Consider the following 22,188-nt stretch of genomic DNA (forward strand, 5'->3'; position numbering starts at 1 on the left):
TTTACATACTCAGAGAACACACAGTTACATTACAATTTGTCTGGAGTTGTGTTCCTGCTCACCTTGGAGTGTGTGCTAATACTTTTAGACTGGAAGTTACAGTGAAGACTTCAGCCTAAAAAAAAAGGTTGTTCATAACATTCTTTTAAATCAATTTAGGATCTTGGCGCTTGCAGAGACTCTGATTATGCCAGACAAGCTGTGTGGATTCATCTTGTGTTTTTTATTGGTTGTCTTTTTTTAATGTTTCAAATCAAGTACCCATCTGCTTCAGCTGCTGAGGAGAACACTGCAACACTGTTTTACTGTGACGCTCCAGAAATGTTTTGTGGTGCTACGAATCTTCCCCCAACTTTCCGTCAGCATGAAGTGGAGAGGAGAATGACTGATTTCAAATCTTTTCTGTGAGGTGGTAATGCCGAATCAAATCAGTTTAAATTGTGTGCAGTATGAAAGCATAACATTGAGCTAAAACATGCTGAAGCTTTTTTAATTATAAAAATAATGTAGTTGCTTAAGGTAAACAACAAACAGAAGCAGAATGTACTTTTAAAAACATTTTTTTTTTTTTAACCCTTTCAGCGTTAGAGCTGATGCATTAAAGGAGCTCCATAGCTACACAGAGGTTCCGCGGAGCCCCTTTAACATGTAGAAAGCTTTTTCTTGTTACAGAGGACAGATGTGCTAAGTTATTCGACTTCACTGTTCACTTTATGATGTTGACAAACAGCTGTTATAAAATGTAGTGTAGCAAACATACAATATTTACCACTGGAAAAAAAATCCCCAGAACAAACAAATAAGGTCATGATTATCATGCATTTTATTGGAAATGAGACAAACAATACACAGGTATTGCAAGGTCAACATTTAACCTAACATCGTTACAAAGAAAGAAAAAAAGAAAAACTTCATACAAAACATCCAAACAAAAAAAATCTCCAAATGCTCAAACAGAATTAAAGACAAAATGCAATTATTAATCTATAATAAAGTTGTTTTGGCTAAAATTTGTCAACAGTTCTGATCAGGATACATTCATGTGTAAACATTGGTATGAGGCGAGACATTGGAAAACCCACGGTCATTACAGTGTCCATCCTTCCTTTGCATCGTTAACAATGAAATGCAGCTGCAGGACTCAGAGGTAGCCCCTGTCTATGCTGGTTCAAACACAACATTTTTGTTTGTGATCAGAAAAATCATTGGACAAAGCGCCCATCTACAGCTGGCTCTCACCTTGCTTTGTTTTTGGTCGAGGACACTAACATGATACAGGAGTGTCACGGGGGGCAACATCCTGTCCTGGTCCCTCAGAGATGAATATCAACATGTTTCAGCTTTGTAATGTGCAAAAAAAAAAAAATTATTTCACTTCCGCCTCACCACACTTTGTACAAGTTAGCATCTCTTATCTCCGACTGTAATGATTGTTTGATCCAGGGCACTTGTGACAAAATACATTTGGAATAGGAAAAAATCTTTCTGGGAGCTACATTTGATTTCATAGTTTCTATCGACACACATGGTCTATCTTTGATACACTGGTTTCAAATGACATCGCCACAAGAAAAAAGGCATGGAAGGGAGTTTTGATTTAAATATAATAGACATTTACACCGGTACATACTGTACATACCCAGTTCTTTTCCCAGCAAATAAGCTACATAGCCTTTTCTGATGGAAAATCATTACTGAGACAGGCTCGGGAATTGCAACTGCAACAGGCCAACAACATATTTATTTTCATAAATAATTCTATGGCAGGATAGAAGAACACTTTTCACATATACGTCTGTTTCCATTTGACACCATTGCACCTTTCTGGTTTGGGGTTCTATCTTAAATTTAAAGGGTTGTTACACCCCAAAATCAATTGGGGTGTAACAACAATCATATTTCCTCCTTCCTGTAGTGCAATATATCCATCTAGGTTATCTAGCTGTGGGTTGCTTTTGAAAGTGTCTCCTGTAGAGATGTAGGCCTTCTCTTGAATATAAAGGAATAAGGTGGCACTGGGCTTGAGGAGCTCAAAGCTTCAGAAAAATACATCTGAAAAACTCAACAACAATTTCTCTTTCCAGAAATCATGACCTGGTTAGTCAAAATAATCTGTGATCTGACCTTGTTGTGAACAGTTTCATGTAGGAACTTTACTCTTTGTATTTGAACTACACCAGTCAAACATATCACTGGGCAGGGAGGGAAGTGTGCGGCTACTCATGGACAAGGGGCTTGTACACATGACAGTGCAGGATGAAAACATTAATGATGCAATATGTAAAACATTTAGAAAACATTCAAAAATGTGCTAAAATTATACATTTTTTTTTATAAATAAACAGTTGTGACGTCATATTGTCTGTGTATTGTATTACATTGATATCTACTGAAGTTAGCATGCTAACTAGCTAGCCTCAGTCGTCCTGGTCTAACACATCAGCGCTAGAAGTGTAAACGTCAACACTACCCTGGTCCCCGAGCTCCCAGCCTGGACCACTAACTGCATGGCTAACTGTGCTACCTAGCTTATAGCAGCTACAGTTACCAGCAGCTAGCAGTTACTCTGGTGATATGTTTCCCTCATTTTGTTCAGAGTATGAACTTGTCAGGTGGACTGTTCTTACATAATGCACCTTTAATGGCATCTTTGTCAGCTATAACGCAAGTTAGTTTATTTAGCTTGGTTAGCTAGTCTGTCATCCATAAGAAGATGCACACTTCCTTCTGCGCAGTGATACATGAATCAAATAGTTCCTACACGAACCTGCTCAAGACAACGTCTGTGGATTGGATTGATAATTCCAAACAGACGCTGCTGTTGATTTTTTCAAAGGTTTCTTTTTGGCACTTAAAGCATCACAAGTGCCATCTAGAACCATCATGTTCGAGAGAAGGCAGACATCTCTACAGCCAACATCTCGAAAACTCTGCAACTCACACCAAATCATGGGGTGAACGGCCTCTTCAAGTCAGCTGACTAACGAGCTTATGATGCGAACACAAAGATCTGAAGGCTTGTAATTAAATGGCAAGACTGAACTAACCTTACGCCCTCTCATCTTTCAACATAATGCAGAATAATGCATAATAGGAATGAGCAGCAACACAAAAACACAGATGGGTTATTATGTCATAGCTTCTTCATTAGCCCACCAATTAATACTGTAATGTTTTTATTGTATATTTTACGTCCCAAGAAAACTGCCATTTGGTAGCATTGGACTTTTAAAGTCCCATCACGAGTCAGTTTGACTGACAGCTGGGGCAGTCAGGCATCAACCTCCTACCACTCTCCTCCTTTGTATGAAACCAAATACTCTAAAACCTTCTAACCTCACAATGTCGTCTGCTTCCAGGAGTGTCAGGATATGTCCAACATAAAGGATGCATTGAAATGATGTCCTTGGTGAATCAGTTGTAGGGTCTAGAGCTCTTTTGGTTTCCTGGGTCCTGCTCTGCATGCTCTGAAGGTCCGCAGAATTCAGTGGCGTGTCCTTCAGGCCTGGATGGAGGGAATGTGCCGGGAGGAGCTCCAGCTCCAGGGTGCAACACTGATGCCCCCTGCTGAGTCCCAGGGTTCATCTTCTGGTCGGTCAAAGGGCTGGTTATGCCCAGGGTGGTCAGGGCATCCAAGGTGCCGTCTGGGTCCACCATCATGTCGATAACTGATCAATAACAAACATTTACCATGAGTATTCTTGATGTTAACAAAGTTTCAAGCCGTGCAAAATAGTGATAGTTACACTAGACACTACAGTATTCATCAGAAAAACATCACGTCCATACCGAGCAGCTGTCTCTCCACTCTCTTCAGGTCGTGAATGATGCTTGAAATCTCCTATTAAGATAAATAACAGCATAAATAAAGAATCATGACACGTTGAGGATGTGTTTAAGTGCGTGAAAGTTTGTACACTACATAAATCAATTCAGTTCATCTCTCGGTTGCTGCAGGAGTAAGTTTGGAGCCGTGCCGTGTATACTCAGTAATGCTTTATGAGCTCTGTGACTGTTTGGTGGGTAGACATATCTCTTCGGGGGTTCACACGAGGCCAGACTGGGTTAAATGCAGAATTTATGACCACAATGAAGTTTTGTGGACTCAAACTTTTTGCATCTGCAACAAAAGCTCATAAGTCTCCCTTCTCCATTAAAACAACCATATTTGGTGTGCCCTGCCCTCCAAAAAGGGAACTTGCAAGGCAATCTGAATATTATGTGTCTGACTGAAGTATCTTTGATTTGTTCGCCCGGACAGCTGTAATACTGTCAGCACTCACTATGATTACTCTGGTGAGTAATCAGAGATTGTGTGGCTTCTACAGCTACGGAGACGTGATGGGGTAAATTACTCACATCCTTTGAAAAGCTAATGGATTACAGACGTAAACAAATTCTTAGGCAAATTATTTAATTACTGTAGCCACATCAAATTGCCTTTCAGTCACTGTCTTTTCATATGAATTTATGCCAATGCTAAGAAGCAAACATTATGCTGATTACTAAAACGTCTCACAATCAACAAACACGAGGCACCTCTTTACATTGGAAAAAACTGTTTGATATTCCAAATAAATTACAGCCAAATATATAGGAGCTATACAGGTATGAGGCAGGATAATCACACACTGGCAAAGCCACACACTCATCCTGTTTTTTGTGACAATCTTGCAAAAGAGCTGCCAGCCATGGTTACAACCCCATGATGATTCAGGCATGACTTTAAAATAAACATATTTTTAAATAAGAGTCTATAGCTATGCTGGCACCTCTGTGAGGTTGTCCTAAAGCTAAGTAGAGCTGGGCTGGATCCTGGTACAGGCCATTGGCCCCCTTGCCACCAGGGGGCACAGAAAAAGAACATAAACGGTGTACATTAAATATACCGTTTATAAATTCCTAATCTCAAACTTTATTTAAATGTTTTTAAATTTAGTTATTCTTTTTTACAAACATACCCAAGGTTACCATCAAAATGCCAGAAAAAGTAGTTTAGTGGTTTCACCTCATCAAAGTCAGGAGAAAGTATATCTTCATATAGTATAAAACTTCCATTTAAAGCAACATTATGGACAAATTGGCATTTTTTTGTGAGTGCAACACCACTGTCCTAAATACAAATCCCAGGTATGTAACAATGTGTCAGATGTAATGTAGGTGCTAACTACAATAAAATCTCATTACGTCATAACAATGTTATGGTCTAAAACTTGTATGTTGAAGTAACCATGTATGTTACGCTGTGATCCGACCCTCTCACTGAAGTTACACGATGACAGTGCTAGCACACTGATGTTTAGTAGGTACAACATTTACCATATTCTCCACCTTTAGCATGGAGTGCTGATATAAGCTTAATGGCAAAAGTACAGATGAGGCTGAGTGAAGCATAATTAATACAAGGACTTTAGACAATGTGAAATTTGGTTGAGGGATCACCTTAGAGATTACTTCATCCTGAGGGAACATTAATGAACATAACTGTACAGTAATTCATCCAGGAGTTAAGATATTTCAGTCTGGACAAAAGGTGCATCGACAGACATTGCCATCCCTACAGCCGTGCTGCTAGCAAGGCTATAAATATTACTGTCTCGTCTATTCACGAACCTTCAGCAGATAAAACAGACAAAGTGTGAGAGTTGGACAGGCTCATCACCTTATTGGAGCTCTTGAGCAGCAAGGAGTCGTGCTCCGCCTGCAGTTTGCTCTCAATCTCTTCCCATTTTCGTTCTTTATCCTTGAAGAGGATCCTGGAAGCGAAGTTGATACAAAAATAGATGAAAGATAATACATGAAACATTTTCTTATTATGCTTCTTGACAGATTAGTTGACGTTTAACAAAAATTATTTCAGTTGCGCATTGTCTGTAGATTGTAGGAAGGGAAAGAGGCCTTTGAGTTGTCATCCTGCGTGTGATAATGAGCAAGATATGTAGCCGGTTGTCAGCAGAAGCCTTTGTGAAGTGCCACTCAGGTTGTGCTGGTTGGCCTAGTTCTGACATAAAACACTGTAGCCTGTAACATGTTCCTGCTTCGACAAATATATCCTGCATCTGGCATTTTCTCAGCATTCTATTAACACCAAATTACAACAACAGCACGTTCCACCAAGGACCACCTTTCTGTTTGGTTACGCGTCACAATGCTCACCTGATTTTGCAGGTTGTTTTGTCGACCGACTGACGTATCCTCGTGGAGAGTTGAGTCACAGATGCTAGCAGCAAACTGTCCAGCACCAGCTGACAGGGAATGAATAGACACACATCAAAATCCCTTTTATTTAACAGTGTCATAAAATAAATGCAGGCGGGGGCATTGTAAAGAGTAACTACCGAAGCTAACACAACCTTACCAGTGCTGTTGCTAAATTTAGCCTAATTACAACCCTGCTATTTATGCACTTACAAAAATAGTCTTATCTGTTCAGTAGCTGTCGGACCACAGTTTGTCTGTTCAGGGCTGAATGTAATTGGCATGTAGGGAGCTCCCTCTAGTGGCATGCTCATAGTACAGGATGATATGATGATCTTTTAACATACAGCTGTTCAGCAAATCGTCTAAACCGGAATGAATATTCCTAAGGTATGCAGAATGCCAGTACATTTTTAGTTTTTGCTAAATATTTAAACATTGACTCACATCATCTCTATTCCATGTCTGTCGGCGGATGGAGCGGGAGCTCTGCCCACCGGAGCCTCGGGGTCGGAGCTCCACAGAACGCCCATTTGTTCCCGTAACGCTGCTGTTCTCTGTAGGACCACCTGCATCCAGGCTGTCTTCAAATACACGCTCCTCCATCTAAGACAGAATTAGTATGCATTCAAAATAAATCGGATCCCACTTTTAGTCGATTCTTCAAAATGGAACTTTTGTAAATTTCGTAGAATTTGATGATGTTTGACTACCAGAGCTCCAGGATCAGTGGCCGCAGGGCTGACTGAGTCGATCTCTCCTGCCACATCATGGATTTCTCTGGCGAGCATGGCTAGGTCTTTGGCTAGGTCTTGGCTTATCCTGATGACCAACACACATATATAAAATCACACATACGAAATCTCCATGAAAAGCCAAAAACAAAATGAAGAAAATTTATAACAGCACAGATCTGAGCGCGAGAGGCCTGTGTGACCACTCATCAGCATGACTCATCACAGCTCTCAAACAGCACTGGAGCATCTCTCACCTACGTACCTGGCTATTTCCTCGCTGTGTGCAGTCCAGTCTCTCATGTACTCGTCCTGTTCCCTGGAGTGCTGCTTCAGGGGAGTCAGACCTGTGGGACTAGGAGATGCTGGGGCTGAACCTCCAAGCTGAGCTACCCGAGTGGAAGGGAACGGCCGTGTGTGGCTCTGTTTGGATATGTGGCGGTTTGAGCCGTACTCGTCCTCTGATGTTGAGGCATACTCCACAGGCACGCGGCGCCACCGAGAGCCAGCTAAGAATAGAAGATAATTGAAGTTATGTTTAGAGATAATAGTGCTTCCATTTCCAAGGACTTGAAAGGAATCTTTCTCTATTAAAAAAACCAAAAAAAAAACAAAAACTACTTACATGCAGGTGTGACATGTCCATAAGCAGAGGTATTTTTATTCTTGTCCGGCAGCTTGGAGGCGCTGTTAGCCCTCGCTCTGGGTCCAGACACGGCGGTAAAATTTGACCCTCTCAGTCCTTGTCTGATGGCATAATCACCCGCAGCACTCCGAGCCCCAAGCCCTCTATTCCGCGTCACAGTGGCCTCTGAGTCACTCTGGGCTGACGGGGAACCCACCCTCGGCCTCCTTGGCTGTGCAAGAGCCTCTATCCTGGACATTCCCCTTCTTGCCATCCCTGTCCTGGATGTAGAACTTGTAGTGGAGGCCTCAGAGGCTACTGACATCCGGTCAAGATCAGCAGGTTCAGTGTCTGATGAGTCCCCAAGTCGGGCTCGCCTCAGCAGGGAAGCCCTGGTGGGGCGGGGCTTGGGTACATTGGCAGTTTTATTGGTTGCAGAAGAGGCCGAAGCCTGAGTGACTTTAGCCCGACTTGACTTGGTGCTCGCACCCACTGTTGTGCTCCCAGTCTGGGCTCTGGCATGTGAGCTTCTAGATTCCTGTGTTGAAGTGGGCTGGGAGTCGGAGAGGAGTGAGTTGGAGTTGACGTCATCGTCAGTGAGGTCCAGGGAAGTCCAGGGGCGGCTGGGCTGTGGGTTAGGACCAGATGCCCTAGTCTTGACCCTCCTGTCCTGGGTCTCTCGGGCCCCAGAGATGCTTTTGCTGGATGAGCACACTATGGTTCTCTCCTTCTGCTGTGCGGCAAGAGTCCGGCGCTTCTGAACCACTTTTCTCGCTCCATCAGCCTGGCTTACTGTGCTAGTCGTGTCCACGTCGGACTCTGGTGACATGGAGCCTTCAATGGACTGACTTGGTGGATCACCTTGGTCTGACACGGTCGTCTCTAGAAAGGCTGCCACAGCCTCTGAGTCTTTCTGAATTGTGGCACTGTCAATGCCAGTCTCCTTACTTTTGCTTTGTGTCAGCCCATCGATACGAGGTATGAGCTCAATGGGCACGTTGGCGCTTGGTTTCTCCACAGTAAAACTTTCCTGCCTCAACAAAGGTTTCCCACTACTTTCCCTGGCCTTCTCCTCTTCCTTTTTCCTCCTCCGTGACTCCTCCATTCTTTTCTCCCCGCTGGTCAGTGGACGAGGTGGGAGCTTGGCCAACACACCTGACTTGTCTGATCTACCACCACCACTGTCTTGCGACTTGGCTGGTGAAGAGCGACTGGGGCTACCACCATGACTGCCTAAGCCACCAGTGCCGTGAGCAGGCCGATTCTTTCCCCTAGCCATCTTCTGCTCCTGGTTCTCCTTCTCCTGCAGCTCTGTGTCCTGTTTCTCTCCCATATCAACACGCAGGCCTGAGCCTGGGGTCCTTCTTCCGAGGACAAGCTCCTCGCCGGGCAGCTGGGGCAAGGTTCTTCTCTTACGCTCGGTGTAGCCAGACGAGGCAAAAGATGCCGAGTGGCTGGACTCACTTATTTCAGCTTAAAGGAGAGGAAAACCTTTTATTAGTTAGGTGGGTACCTGGATAATTTGTAAATTACTTATCAATGGTAATGCTTGTAGAAGTGATGCATCAGTGAAGTGTTTTTGATTCAGCTATTTCCTTTCTATCTAACCCATGAGATGTTATCATATGCTTCACACTTTAATGAACTGTCAAGCAGTCTGTCATTTTTATAGTGCTGAAAATGTTGTGTTAAGATCCTTTACAGTAAAACCCCACATGAGACTGTTAGCATAACAAGTTACTATGTAACTTTAAACAAGAACAACACGAACTAACTCTTCCTCTTACAGATCAGATGTTGAATTCATCACCAGTAAATGGCAGCTTTTTCACTCTAGTACACTTGGAGGTTTTGCAGTTATACCATTCTTACTATGACCAGTAGCTGATGGTGGTTAATTTTAGCTAATGTTAGCAAACTTTAGATAAAATGCTGTGTAACTGAATATCCCATAATTGCCTCTCGTGGCAAGAGTGCCCTTTGCTTTGCAAAAGTTATACAGTGAATTTTTTCTTCAAAGAGTAACCACCAATTTTACACATTACAGAGTGTTTACAAGTCTTGAGTGCTCTGCATATGTGAAAACAATTAAGCACAAAGCCTATTGTTGCTCTTTTCTCTTTTTTTGTTGCATAGGAAGCTGCATGTGATAACTATAATATACTGATAACTATCCTCCAGTGATGTCACACACAGTTGCAGAGTTGCATTGTGGGTAACATAGGCACCACATTTTGAACAGCTGATGTCTGATACAGCAGAACCACAAATATGGCCTTTTTTAATTGTTTTCCTTTTGAAAACCTGGTGCCTAATTTACCCACAATTCAACTTAACCACTGAGTGACATCAGTGGAGGCAATTTATCAGACTGCATACAGCTTCTTCTGGAGCCACAAAGGGCTTTATACTACTTTTCTTTTACATATGTAAAAGACGTGTGAACACATGAAAATTGGCGGAGTTACCCTTTAAATTAGAAATATCCTGATACCATTACATTATTTACCTGAATCCAATGAGAAAAATACTTTGATGAGACAACATTCATCACAAGCTGTCAGTAAATTAGGCCAGGTTTCCCACTTACTAATTCATTTCACTAACAATGTATGGCAGAAGGTTCATTTCTTGACATTTCAGAAATTTCAGCCAATCTAGACCATGAACTTCAAATGAGCTGACCATTCAAAATCTTTGTGTTCTTGATGTCCAGATGAGATTTAAATACCTCTGTCCTCTGTGACCATGATGTGACTCTCCCCTCCTGAACCCTCAGGGTCCGTCCTTATGTGACTTGCAGCCAGAGTGGCCCACTGCGACACCCAGCGAGGACCACCCACCACCAGCTCCTCAGGCAGAACCTGGACCAAGAATGATACAAGACGTAAATAACAGTGTCCTAACAGAGTAGCAGTAGTGATTAGTGATCAGATAGTGATTTTCTTTTTTCTTCTGTGCACCTCTGTCTCCATGCGTTCAGGCTTCCCTCTGTCCACAGTGTCAGACCTCTGGGAGGTGAGCCTCTCTCTTTGGTCACCAGCCCGCAACCTGGACACACACACAGCCTCCTGCTCATCCACACCAAACACCTGCAACATACACACATGCAAAAGTGAACAAGTGTACGCTTACAAGAAAAGCATCATGACGGCGACTTTCAACTGAATCTAAACGGGGCTTTACTTTTACTACCTTGTCAATCATTTTCCTAGCCTCTTCCTCTTCATGATCTCCATTCTCCAGTTCAATGGTATACGTCCCTCTGTCACTATAATCATCCCCATGGTGATAGCACTCATCACGGCCACTCTGCTGATGTGGTGCCGAGCCACGTCGCCTCTCCACAAATCCACCTACCACTTTGGAAGTCGAAGACTTGCGACGCCGAGCGGGGCTGTCCTCCTCTGCAAAGAGCCCCTCTGGTACGTTAGCCCGACCCTCTCTGATCTTCATCCCTGGACCGCCCCAAAGCCCCCACGAGCGCTCATCCATTGCCGCAGCCCTGCGCTGCTCTCCAAGTGCGTTCTCTGAGTCGCTCTGTGTACCGTCCTCATGTTTACTGTCTGTCATGCGAGGAGGCGGACAGAAGACAGTGATGAGTGTAAGCAAGCCGGTAATACACACATCTTAGGATAAAGACAGTCACAAACACCTGCACACACACTCACCTTTGAGACTTTTAAGCTGTACAGGCACATCACTCTTCACACTTTCCCCGTCCTCCTCTGCAACCGTGTCTTTCAGAGCCAGCGGCAGCTCATTCTGAGCCAGCCAGTCGGCAACTTTGACCTCTGCAGCCACCATGGCTGTCTGAAGTGGACTCAGCTCCTCCCCGACAGCCCTTTTAGGACGAGGCCTGGTCTCCGGCCCCACCTTCGCCACCCGATCTTTGACAGTCACTTTACCTGTGGCCCCAGGGTCAAATTCAATGGTGAAGGAGGCGTGGCCATGGGCGGGCTCTGCACCACCCTCTTGTTCTCGTGAGGGGGCTTCACCACTCGCTTTACCTGCTGAGGGAGTGTCCTTGGTCGGGATCTCAAAGTAGCTAGGCTCCTGATTGGCTTGTGGGGCAGACTTCGGGGCCTCTGTACTTTTCTTGGTTTCTGTCAGAATCAAAGCAAACATCTGTGTACTATATGTAAGAGAGGTATAACATATATTCACCCAGACTGAACATATTTAAAGCTGTTAATAGCCAAGTTACCAAGATAGAGATTTTTTAAATAACACCATTCACATTTTGTCACATAAAGTTGTTTTTTTAAATACCTGTTTCAGCTTTTTCTCTCCTCCGATCTGAACTCTTGTCCTCAGGCCTCCCAGCTTGATGGTCGCCACTGTCTCCATCTCCCCACCAGGCAGGCTGGCCATAGAGGGGCGTGCCTCTGTGCAACACTGCTATGTCCCCTGGCAAAAATTACCCATACATTAGCCTTAAGTGTGAATGTCACAGCTGCATTTGCTTTCACTTAAACATTTGAAAGCTTAAGAAGCGAAAATCAACTGCCTACAAAGTACTGTTGGGCTACCAGGGCAACTAACTATGGTTTTGATTATTAATGCATCTATCTTTTAACCCCTGCCCCCATTAAGCATTTATGACAAAATGACAACTAATAATAATTGTTAAAGGTTAAGTAGAAAACATTAGCATGCCTCACAGCACTAAAATTTTTTTTGACATCTGAAGACAAAGAATGTGTCATTGGTAACACTATTTAATAACTATAATTACTATATATTGTGACTTTACAGTTAAACCAACTTTACTTAATAATTATTTCACTGTTAATAAATTAAGTGCTTTATAAACCATTTATTAAGCATGTTGCAACTGATGTTTATAATACTTAGTAAATGTTAACAAAGACTGTGATGTTCACAACTGATGTTTTTCAACCTTAAAATTGTTTAATAAATGATTTATAATGTATGTCATTGTTTGTTAACAGTGAAATAACTATAAACTACAGTTGAATTACCTAAGGAATCACCAATCATTTACAGTTTATAGTTATTACAGTGTTACCATGACACTGATAAGCTCATGTAGTGATGTAACCAATCCTGTGCGCTGCATCACCTGACATCTTGTCCTCCGCCCTGCCGGTTTCGGGGGGCTTGGCGGCGGCCCCCTCGCTCACTGATGCTGCCGCCGCTACAGAGGGTTTCACCTCAGACCTAGACGCCTCCCCCTCTGGAGGTTTCTTCTGGTTCAGCTGAAGCTGGCTGCTGAACTTCTCATGCTGGCAGACAAGCAAGGAGCGTTTAGAGAGAGCAGCAATCTGGGAAAACATTCAAGTCTCTCACGTTGTGCGTAACTCCAGACTATACATGATGTTTTTCAGCCGCAGCACATAAATAAAGAGACATTACTGCTGAATTTTCATTGTCCTCATTAGGATGAAATCCTCTCCTTCCTCCTGCAGCTACCTGGGCAGTTTGCTGTGATGAAACAGCACATTCTTCAGTCTTCAAAAACTAGTATTTTGTCCGGTTCAGCAGAATTTATGGCTCGATCCACATCTCAGGGTTTTTATACGCACTATGAAAAACACCAACATCCAGCACACACTACCTTTGGGAGACATATTTACTCTGCCCATTAACACAACACACTGGCTACTGGTTTCTCATGACATGTCTAACCTTGAGGGCCTCCTCCGGAATATGCAGCTCTCCTCGGACGACGGTGAACAGGTTGGTATGTGAGGCAGGTTAAGGTAAAAGACGACAAGCTCTTTGCAGGGGTGGGAAACATGCACTGATAGCCTCATCTATAATGCAGCAGGCAGAGTGCAGTGAGCATTCACAGCTATTCAGGAACAGATACAGTTACAATGTCGCCCGTGTCCACACTGACCTTGTGCCTGGGTGTCACTGGGTTTCACAGATAGACAAGATCACAATCAAAGGATATCATATCCAAACCTCAGTTTGTCGTCAATCTTCAGTGTTACATAGATTTGCTCCTGTATCCTGACGTCATTGACAAAAGTCTGCAAAAAAGAGGGAGTGGGATTAAGAAGAACAGGTTAATATTTACATCTGATACTGAAAATAACCAAAAAACCAACAGTATGGATGAGATGCGATGTGTAGCTGCCGTTAGCAATCTAGCTCGGTTAGCCGTGCAGCAAGCGATCTGGACTGGGAGCTTGGAGCAGTATAATGAGAAAGGAGAGCCTGGGGTTAGCTGGTTAGCATGCTAACTTCAGTAGGTATCTCATCAAGTTCATCAGTACAAAAAGTCAGTAGCGGTAGTGATGTAACGAGTTGACCAAGAAAAAGTTACTTTTCTCATTAAATCATTTCTGTAATTTTTCAAGCAAAAGTGTCAAACATCTGCTGGAAAAGACAACAGACATTTCCTGGCATCCCCTCCCTTTTTATCCAGTCAGGACGGAGTACACCATAAAGGGGCGGTCCTGTGTGCATGGGGAACGAGCAGAGAGCAGGATCCTCCTGTTCTGGTACCAGTGATGGCAGAGCAGGGGGAGCACTGACGACAATGCTGACAGCAGCTTTAGGTGTTAAAGTAATTGTCAGATTAATTGATAATAAAAGTAATTATAAATTGCAACACTAATCCATGGGTATTTCTCAAAATGTAGCATTTTCAGTGTGTTTTGGCCTTTTGCCCACACAAGTTATATTCTAGGTAACTGAAAAAGGAAACTCTCTCCTGGGTGAAGACGTTTCGAGATTCTGTTTTTCAGTGCTGACATCTGGATTGGCAGAAACCCATCTCAATCCTACATGTTTTTAAAGGTGCAACATGTAACAAATTTGGTTTAAAACATTCTTAATGTAACTAAAATTTGCAACATAATGTGTTTGAAATCACTGTTTTAATGTTATGTCAGCATAACCAGCTGGGTCCCTGTCGCCCAAAGCCTGAATACCGCCCTCAGCCCACGCGCTAGCGGTGTAAACACCAACACTGCCCTGGTGCTCCGAGCTCCCGGTCAGGCCAGAGTCACCTGAGGACCGCTGAGTAACTGAGTGACTTCCCCTGTTCTGCAGGTGAATGTGAAAACTAACTGCACATGCGTCCATCTGCACAATGAGACATCTGATAAAAGTGACAATAAACCAAAACCCTTCTGAGTGGAGGAGGACTTCTGGTGTCATATCAGAAGCCGTGTCTTTTCTGACCAGTAAGTACACAAAGCAGTTCAGACGCAGGACAGTGGTTGATATAAAAACTCACCCCGTTCAGGCTGCCCAGGTCCTTGACTTTATGCTCGTCTGCGTTCGGCTCGTAGTTGATGACAGCGTGCTGTTTGTCCACACTGCGGGACTAAATCACACAAAATCCAGTCAATCACTGTAATCCGGGTTAATCTCAGCGCTTCAGATTATAATCCAGCCGCTGCATGAAGAAGTGCCTACCTGCAGCATGAGCTCGCAGTCGTCCCTCCCCACGAAAATCATCTCCCTGGGGAGGCGGTGGCGCGTCCCCCCGCCGCTCACCAGGAACCAGGAAGTCAGACTCATCTCGGCCTCGGGGAGCTCACCTTTGACCCTTAACGCATCCTGCTGGAAACAGGCGACAGTGTCAGAGCCATCCATCTATTTATGCTGGAGCCTTCTCACGAGTCGGAAGAACGTTGCTTAAACATCTGTGTGTGCCATACGGCGTCTATTTCCAGTAGCGCCCGAGGACACTGACACTCTTATCTCTCCATATCTCTCCAACATAAAAAGATGAATCCACAAAGAGTTTCACAGGAACCCTACGAGCTCCTGGATTGAATCGCTCTGCGCTGGTCACCAAAGAGAGCGCCACACCACTGAAGAACAGAGGAGGAATTAGATATTGGGAGGGAGTGAGATTATACACTTGAGGACGGCCTTATTGAATTAAATGCTCTGCAGAAAAAGTCAGAGAGAGAGAGGGAGAGAGAAAGAGTGACCAGAGGCCAGAAGCAGGCAGGAAACACACAGAGGATAAAGAGAACAGTGATGATTTTTTTTTTTCCCTCGTTAACACACTCCTCCCCAAGATGCTCTCATATGACATGCCAGTCTTCCCCCCCCTTGCACAAGAGAACAGCACAACAACAAGCTCTTGTCAGCGTGAGGATGAGCAGCCGGTCCTCCCTCTGCAGGAGCATCATGAGCAGCACAGCGCAGGCCTCGCTGCTGACTCACGCTCTCCAACGAGCCATAGGTGAATTAGCGGGGTTTAATTACGCACACTTTGTCATATCCTGCCCTGTTTATGCATCAGACCCTTCCCAATGGGACCTGACAGCCTCCCTCCCTCCCCTCCTCCTCCTCCTCCTCCTCTCTCCATCTCCATCTCCCCATGGACGAACGGACTGGTTAACCCTTTCACTGGCCTGGCTTCACGCTGGCCCACATTTGCCTGTTTTAGACGCTTGACCACACACGGCTCCAGATATAAATCTCTGAGAAAAAAAAAAAAAAAAAAAAAAAAAGCCGACAGTGCATCAAGTGCAGAGCGGAGGCAGGGGAGGCGACCGGCCAGTCGGCCAATGACAGAGCCTGAAAAATTAGCCCAGTTAGGCCGTGTCTCCGTCCGGCGTTCATCATGGAGCCGTTCAATCATGACACCGGGCGACACATGGATATTCACTTATACAAAACCCCACGGTCACACATAGGCCGTGCACACGATGGCATAAATAAACGTATAAATGCAGTGCATCTGTTTATTAGCGCCTTGTCATCCGGAGCGTTCGGATGCTGCTCGTTCGGGATGTCCCTCCTCATTTACGCACGCTCTCTCACGCAAATAATAGCCCAATTCAGACACATCAGCGACAACAGCTTTCACGTGTTGTTGTAAATCGGGTTACAGTGGCTGTCCGCTAATGAGCAGCCGAGTCTCTCCTGTTATGGACGACAGGGCGCTCCGGGGTTTGTCGCACAAAAACACAGCGATGCTCAATTCATCGCCTTCATCCTCGGCGCGGGTGGAGGGGGGGAAGCAGCCCGAGACAGCGGGGAGGCTCGGCCCGCTGCACAGACAAACACACACACATACACACACACACACAGGAACGTTCATGTCACTCACCAGGTGATCTGCGGACGGTCAGCATCCGATGTGTGGAGGAGGATTATGAGCGGAGCCGCTGCTCCTGCAAGCCCGCTGCCCAGCCCTGCTCCTCTGACATCACCGCGTCTTCACCCCGCGGTGGCGCTGTGGGCTGGCTGAGGGAGAGCGCACCGGGTTATGTAACAGTGAGGCGACAGCGAACCGTGAGTGGGTCATGAGAGTGCGTGCGAACCATGATACAAGCAATACAGGCTTGGTCTAAATAAGAGATTATCATATGTAACATTAAGCATGATAAAGTAGATTACGGGGGAATAATGTAAATGCAGCACTGTGTAGTTTTGGGGGGCAGATAGTTTCATCAGGAGGCAAAAATCTTCACTGGCTGATATATATTTTTTATGTCTCTCTCTCTCTCTCTGTTTTCACGACTGAATAAACCCAATAAACAAACTGATCTTAAAGGACAACACAGTTTCACCCTGTTTTGCTTTGTTTATATGTGGCGGACCCTGCCACCCTTCTAGTGTCACACAGCGTTCTGGGACCTTATTTTCCTCTGAGAACAGCTTGTTTATTCAGTTATGGCAAAGATAGATATTTCTGAGTTTGTCATTAGTATTTGAATGTCCTCTCCGGAACTACACAGTGCCCCTTTAAAAACATTGTCATAGCTTTGCTCAGTGGCAATATAATGCACTCTTTATTTCTACAAACAACAAATAGGGGGCAGCATGTCACCACAATAACTGCAACCTGCTGCCAACTGTTTTCTATGTATACATCCTACATGGGCCTAGCTCTTGGCTGTGTCCCAGTTCAGGGTCTGCATCCTTTGAGGGACGCATCTGAAGGCCACTTATGTCACAACACTGTATTGAAGGCTGTCCCAGTTTGAAGGCTCCTTCAAATACACCCTACAAATGCGGCCTTCTTTTCCCTCTTTTTGGAGGATGCACGGCTACTATCCTTTGCGGCCTCCCATATCCCAAGATTCTTTGTGCACCCGAAAAAGGAGAAAGAAAGAAAGAAAGAAAGAAAGAAAGAAAGAAAGAAAGACAGAAAGAAAGAAAATGGTGACATCACGTGGTGTAGATCGTCACTTTTGCGGGCCTGGGTGGCAGAAATCGTGACGTAAGGGTAAGGGTTGGAACATCTGGTGACACAACCAGGAAATGCTCTGAGGGCTAGACTTTCCCATTTAACAACAGCTGATGCAGCCTTCGAAGGCCGCAAAGGCCAGGTCCTCCACAGGATGCAGCTCCGGAATTGGGACACAGCCACTGTTAGCTTGTTAGCTCAGTTAGCTGTGCAGTTAGCCAGACTACTAGGGGAGCATGACTGTTTACACCGCTATCATAGGAGCTTTGGACTCGCTGGGAGGAAGAGGTTTTCAGGCCTGGAGCCAGCTGGTTAGCACACATATATCAGCAGCTATGTCTTCAACACAAAACAGACATCTTTTGCACAACATCAGTACTGATAGTTCTTCACATTCTGTTGATCATTTTTGAAAGTTTTGAACAAAAAAATCTTACTAATTTCACCTTTGAGTAATTTAAGGGCATGTAAATGTTCCGTTACACAAGTACATTGTCACATTTAGTCAAGGATTTTTGTCATGTTGATTGAATGTGAATACATTAGATAACTAGATGTATGATTAGTTTCTACAGGGGGCAGAATTACCTCTTTGAAATGCATGACTTTTCTGTAAAAACACATTATATTCATAAAGAAGTTCCCCTTAACTTTATATGATGTAGACGATTAAACTGAGCTTTATGTATAACTCATAACGCATTTATTTAATGTAATCAGATCTTAGTTACTTAATTTAGTCACACTGACTCAACATGATAGAAAATATTGCTTTAAATTTGAGCCTCTACACTCCACTTGTCATATATAATTGGATGGAAAATGTATGCAGTGCGTTTAAAACACTCAAACTCAACGTTTAATGAACAATTATTTGTTTGAGTGTATTATCATAATTGCATCATGATTTGCACGTGGAGTCAGGCATCATTTGAACACTAGATGGCGCCAAAGTATCGCGCTGTGACGTAGCAGAGCGCTCTGCAGGTGTTGAGCCCGATCAATCATGAGGCATTCATGGCACCAAAAACAAACCAACAATTATTGCAAATTCCCAATTCAAACATGTAAATTATCAAAACAAAACTAAATCACAAGTGCATGTTTCATAACACCAGCACTTTAGTTTATAACAGAAGGGCAGTTCTGTGTATTTTTTTCACCAATATGACACCTGGATTAAGTGAACCAGATCACCTGGTTGCTGTTAATGGACCTAACCTGTTTAAAATGAAGCTTTACAGTCTACACATGTGAATAACTCGGCGCAGAGTCAATCCGTCATTACATTATCAGTAATGTATTCGCTACATGAAACCGAACAGATATTAAAAAGATAAAACAAATCCCATCGTTGATATCATTTTAATATTTAAACTGTGTCATTTTAAACGTAAGGGGGCCCAGGTGAGTTGCAGACCCGTGCTTTAGGCTTCCCCTCATCTACTCCCCGGCATTCATTATTTTAGCCGCGGAGAAACCTTTGAGGTTCCATTACGCAGCAATTAATTATCCTATCGTTTAAAGCGCGGCCGCACTCCACTGATGCATTAATCCTCATTAATCCTTCGGCTCGTTTTTCTTGCGCTTTTATGTTTATCATAAACATTATGCCTTGTAGGCTTCGGCCGACAGCATTAACAAACAATGCGGGAGAACTGCAGCTGAGTGTCCAAATTGTTCCGTTTTTGTCACACTGAGTTCATTTATTTTGGCTCCCAACTAACAAATGTGTAATTATCTGTCTGCTTGCTTGTGATTGTCGCTTCAGTCCAGACGCCTTGGCTGTCCGTGCTTCTGTACAGTAAAGGCCATAACGTCGCAATAAAGCTATAAAATGGTTACTCAACAGAGCAATAAGCAATCGGATATCCTCCAGACCTACAGTATTATTCTCGCTTTACACCAACACTGTGGCAGGCACTTGAGCGCCGTGTGTTTTCTAAGACCCCCGTGTTAACTCTGAATGTGAGTTTAGGGCTTTTTAAAATTTCTGTTATCGCGAGTGCTCAGCCTGTTGCACTGTGTGAGGAAATGTTTGCGCTTATCTGTCAGATATAGACAGCCAGTCAGACCAAGCCATTAAGATAAGACGAGAACACGGACCTCTGATTCATCGACAGACTCAGCCTCAGGTGCATTGTCCACTCTGTCACGACATCAGCGGTGTTTTGTGGCTTGTAAATCAAAAGACACACGATTCTACGCTTCTTTTTTTTGTGTAGTTGTCGTCCTTCATTAGTAGGCCGACATGCCCACATATGATCATGAAACATGACATTAATATTCATTTGATCTCATTCAGGTGCAATTAGGTCACCTGGGTTCACACCGGTACTGTGGCTCCCTCTCTGCAAAACTCAAGTAGCCTGTATAGATCCACTTTTTTTCTTTCTTTCTTTTTAAAATTTTTTTTGGAGCTTGTATTTTTATCCCAGATGTTTTTTTTTCTTTTTTTTTCTGCACAGTGCAAAACTTAACAAATAAAATACAACCATGTAGCCTCAGTGTCGGTGTACATATTTGCCATCTTGACCTAAATTAGCCACGTGCTCGCTACACTTCCTGTCATGACAGCAATCTTTACAGTCATCATTTGTCAGCGTGCTTCTCACAGGCAGGGCTGAGAGGGCTACTGTAAAAATAAAAACAACTGTGTCCGATACAGTTACTAATTACCTGTTCGGAAATATAATTAGTAAGGTAATCCAGGTATCGCGATGTCAAATTAATGTGATGTGATTACTTCCCGTCGCTTTTGGATTACCTCTGGACCCAAAAGTCGAGAGAAAATAAATATAAAGAGGATGACAAGTGTGTGTGTTCTGCTGTTGTCGTGTGTGCGCATGTGCAAGAGTACAGTGTATCATTATTATAATATTGTAATCATGTAAACCCCCCTTTTTATTTATTTATTTATTTATTTATTTATTTATTTACCGTTACAGCTGCCTTGACCCCTTGTATTGTATCCTAATTAAATAATCCTGTTACTTGTTTCCCGTTACTCCCCAAGCTTGCTTACAGGCCACGTTATCAAAGCGCTTATTACAGATCATGGTATTCATTGTCAGAGTACTCGTTACTCTAGAGCAATTAATCGATCAGTCAGCCCGGGAAACTTTGAGCGGATCCAGTCTGCGGCCGCACAGAGAAACAGGGGAACCCCTCATGAGCAGCTCTTCCTCAGCGGGCCCCTGACACAAAGCTTCACCCTCCCATATGAAAGAAAATGAACCACCGTCACCTCCAAAACAAAAATGTAAGCTGCAGCAGAAGCTGCTCTGATGAATTAAAAGCACTTTATTTGTTAAAAAACACAACCTCCGGTCGACACCGCGCATTTACATAATCGCTGCATATTCAAATCAGCCTGAAAATAAACTCCAATAAATATGAATGGAGCAGTAAAGCCGGGTTTATCCTCCACCTCATCCCCGCTACACGACGCTCTCCGCCTCATGCGCTTTCCTCCACTTCCTTGGATAGCTCAGGTCTCTCTCTCTCTCTCTCTCTCTCTCTCTCTCGCTCTCTCTCTCTCTCTCTCTCTCTCTCTCTCGGCCCAGCCCCCCTCGGGTGCCCTCTGTCCATTGGTGTCTTCGGGGTCTCTCTCGCTCTCCTCTCACCCCTCCCCTCCCCGCTCCCTTCCATAGGTAGTCCATAATGAGTGTCCATTGGTTTTTATTATGGCTTGTCCCCCTCCCACTGGCCGGCTTCGCCCTGCCCATGTTTTGTATGTCTCAGTCCGTCCATCTCCTGACGTTCAAGTTCGCAGGAACGTCACGTCCGCACTTGAACTTGCAGCTCAGGGGGGCTCCGTCGTACCCCCATCACTCTCTCTTTGCGAAAAAGTCATGAAGAGGTCCGCACAGCCCGCAGCGCGCTACGCCTCACCTTCTGTATGATCCGCAGCTCGGTTCTTCTTTTTTTTTCTTTTTCTTTTTTTTTTTTTTTTTATCTCCTTCCCTTTTTTTTTTTTTTTTCCTTTTTCCTATGTGGATGTCAGACGCATCAATGAAGATATTTCATTTGGAGTCTACCTTGTAGGAACGGATTTCCCAATGTGAACTCAGCTGAAGCGCCGCCACTGATCCAACATGTCTCGCCGCAAGCAGGGCAAACCCCAGCACTTGAGCAAACGGGAGTTTTCGCGTAAGTGGAAAGATGAATCGCATTTTGATTCGGCTCGGCTGCTTGGTGTCTGCTTCTCGTGTCCGAGCCGTGTATAGGGCAACTTCCTTGGGGGATTTTTTTTTTCTTTCCTTTCTCGGATAGGTAAGGATAACGCGGCCGCGCACGGAGCCGCCGCTGTCCTGAACCGAACGACATAACGCGAACATTTCATCCGAGACCGCCGCTCGTTGTGTGTTAATTGATTCCAGGATGCTGTGGAAGTTTTGAAACAACGTGACTGAAGGAAGGCTTCAACTTGTGCTGGCCAGCGTGTTGTATAACGCAGCCTTCAAGGTTTCTTTCGCCATTAAAGGGCATGCATG

At 44.2% G+C, this 22,188-nt stretch overlaps 2 protein-coding genes across 4 annotated transcripts in view; one reads left to right on the top strand and one right to left on the bottom strand.

Annotated features, from left to right (window-relative positions):
• Nucleotides 1-800: 800 nt before the first annotated feature.
• Nucleotides 801-16,816, bottom strand: cep170ab (centrosomal protein 170Ab). Of its 3 annotated transcripts, none has more exons than XM_037115663.1 (19): nt 16,610-16,816; nt 14,956-15,099; nt 14,774-14,863; nt 13,481-13,559; nt 13,210-13,268; nt 12,644-12,806; nt 11,830-11,967; nt 11,229-11,663; nt 10,753-11,123; nt 10,521-10,649; nt 10,289-10,421; nt 7,558-9,030; nt 7,198-7,441; nt 6,912-7,020; nt 6,646-6,804; nt 6,157-6,245; nt 5,663-5,756; nt 3,790-3,841; nt 801-3,668 (listed from the first exon to the last, which is right to left on the bottom strand). In XM_037115663.1, exons 2-19 carry the CDS (start codon nt 15,058-15,060, stop codon nt 3,415-3,417), a joined length of 4,176 nt encoding a protein of 1,391 aa, XP_036971558.1. In that variant the 5' UTR covers nt 15,061-15,099; nt 16,610-16,816; the 3' UTR covers nt 801-3,414. The 3 variants fall into 3 exon arrangements, with proteins under 3 accessions (XP_036971558.1, XP_036971566.1, XP_036971549.1); XM_037115671.1 differs by having other exon boundaries at nt 10,918-11,123; nt 14,956-15,102; XM_037115654.1 differs by having other exon boundaries at nt 14,956-15,102.
• Nucleotides 16,817-21,365: 4,549 nt separating this feature from the next.
• The window catches only part of LOC119033286 (B-cell lymphoma/leukemia 11A-like), a 35,913-nt gene continuing 35,090 nt past the window's right edge, over nt 21,366-22,188 (top strand). Inside the window, exon 1 of the mRNA XM_037123610.1 lies at nt 21,366-21,844. Within this exon, the coding sequence (XP_036979505.1) occupies nt 21,790-21,844 (55 nt within the window). The 5' untranslated portion in view covers nt 21,366-21,789. The remainder of the gene's footprint in view (nt 21,845-22,188) is intronic.

The sequence above is a fragment of the Acanthopagrus latus genome, chromosome 1 (genome assembly GCF_904848185.1).
Source record: "Acanthopagrus latus isolate v.2019 chromosome 1, fAcaLat1.1, whole genome shotgun sequence".
Taxonomy (NCBI): domain Eukaryota; kingdom Metazoa; phylum Chordata; class Actinopteri; order Spariformes; family Sparidae; genus Acanthopagrus; species Acanthopagrus latus.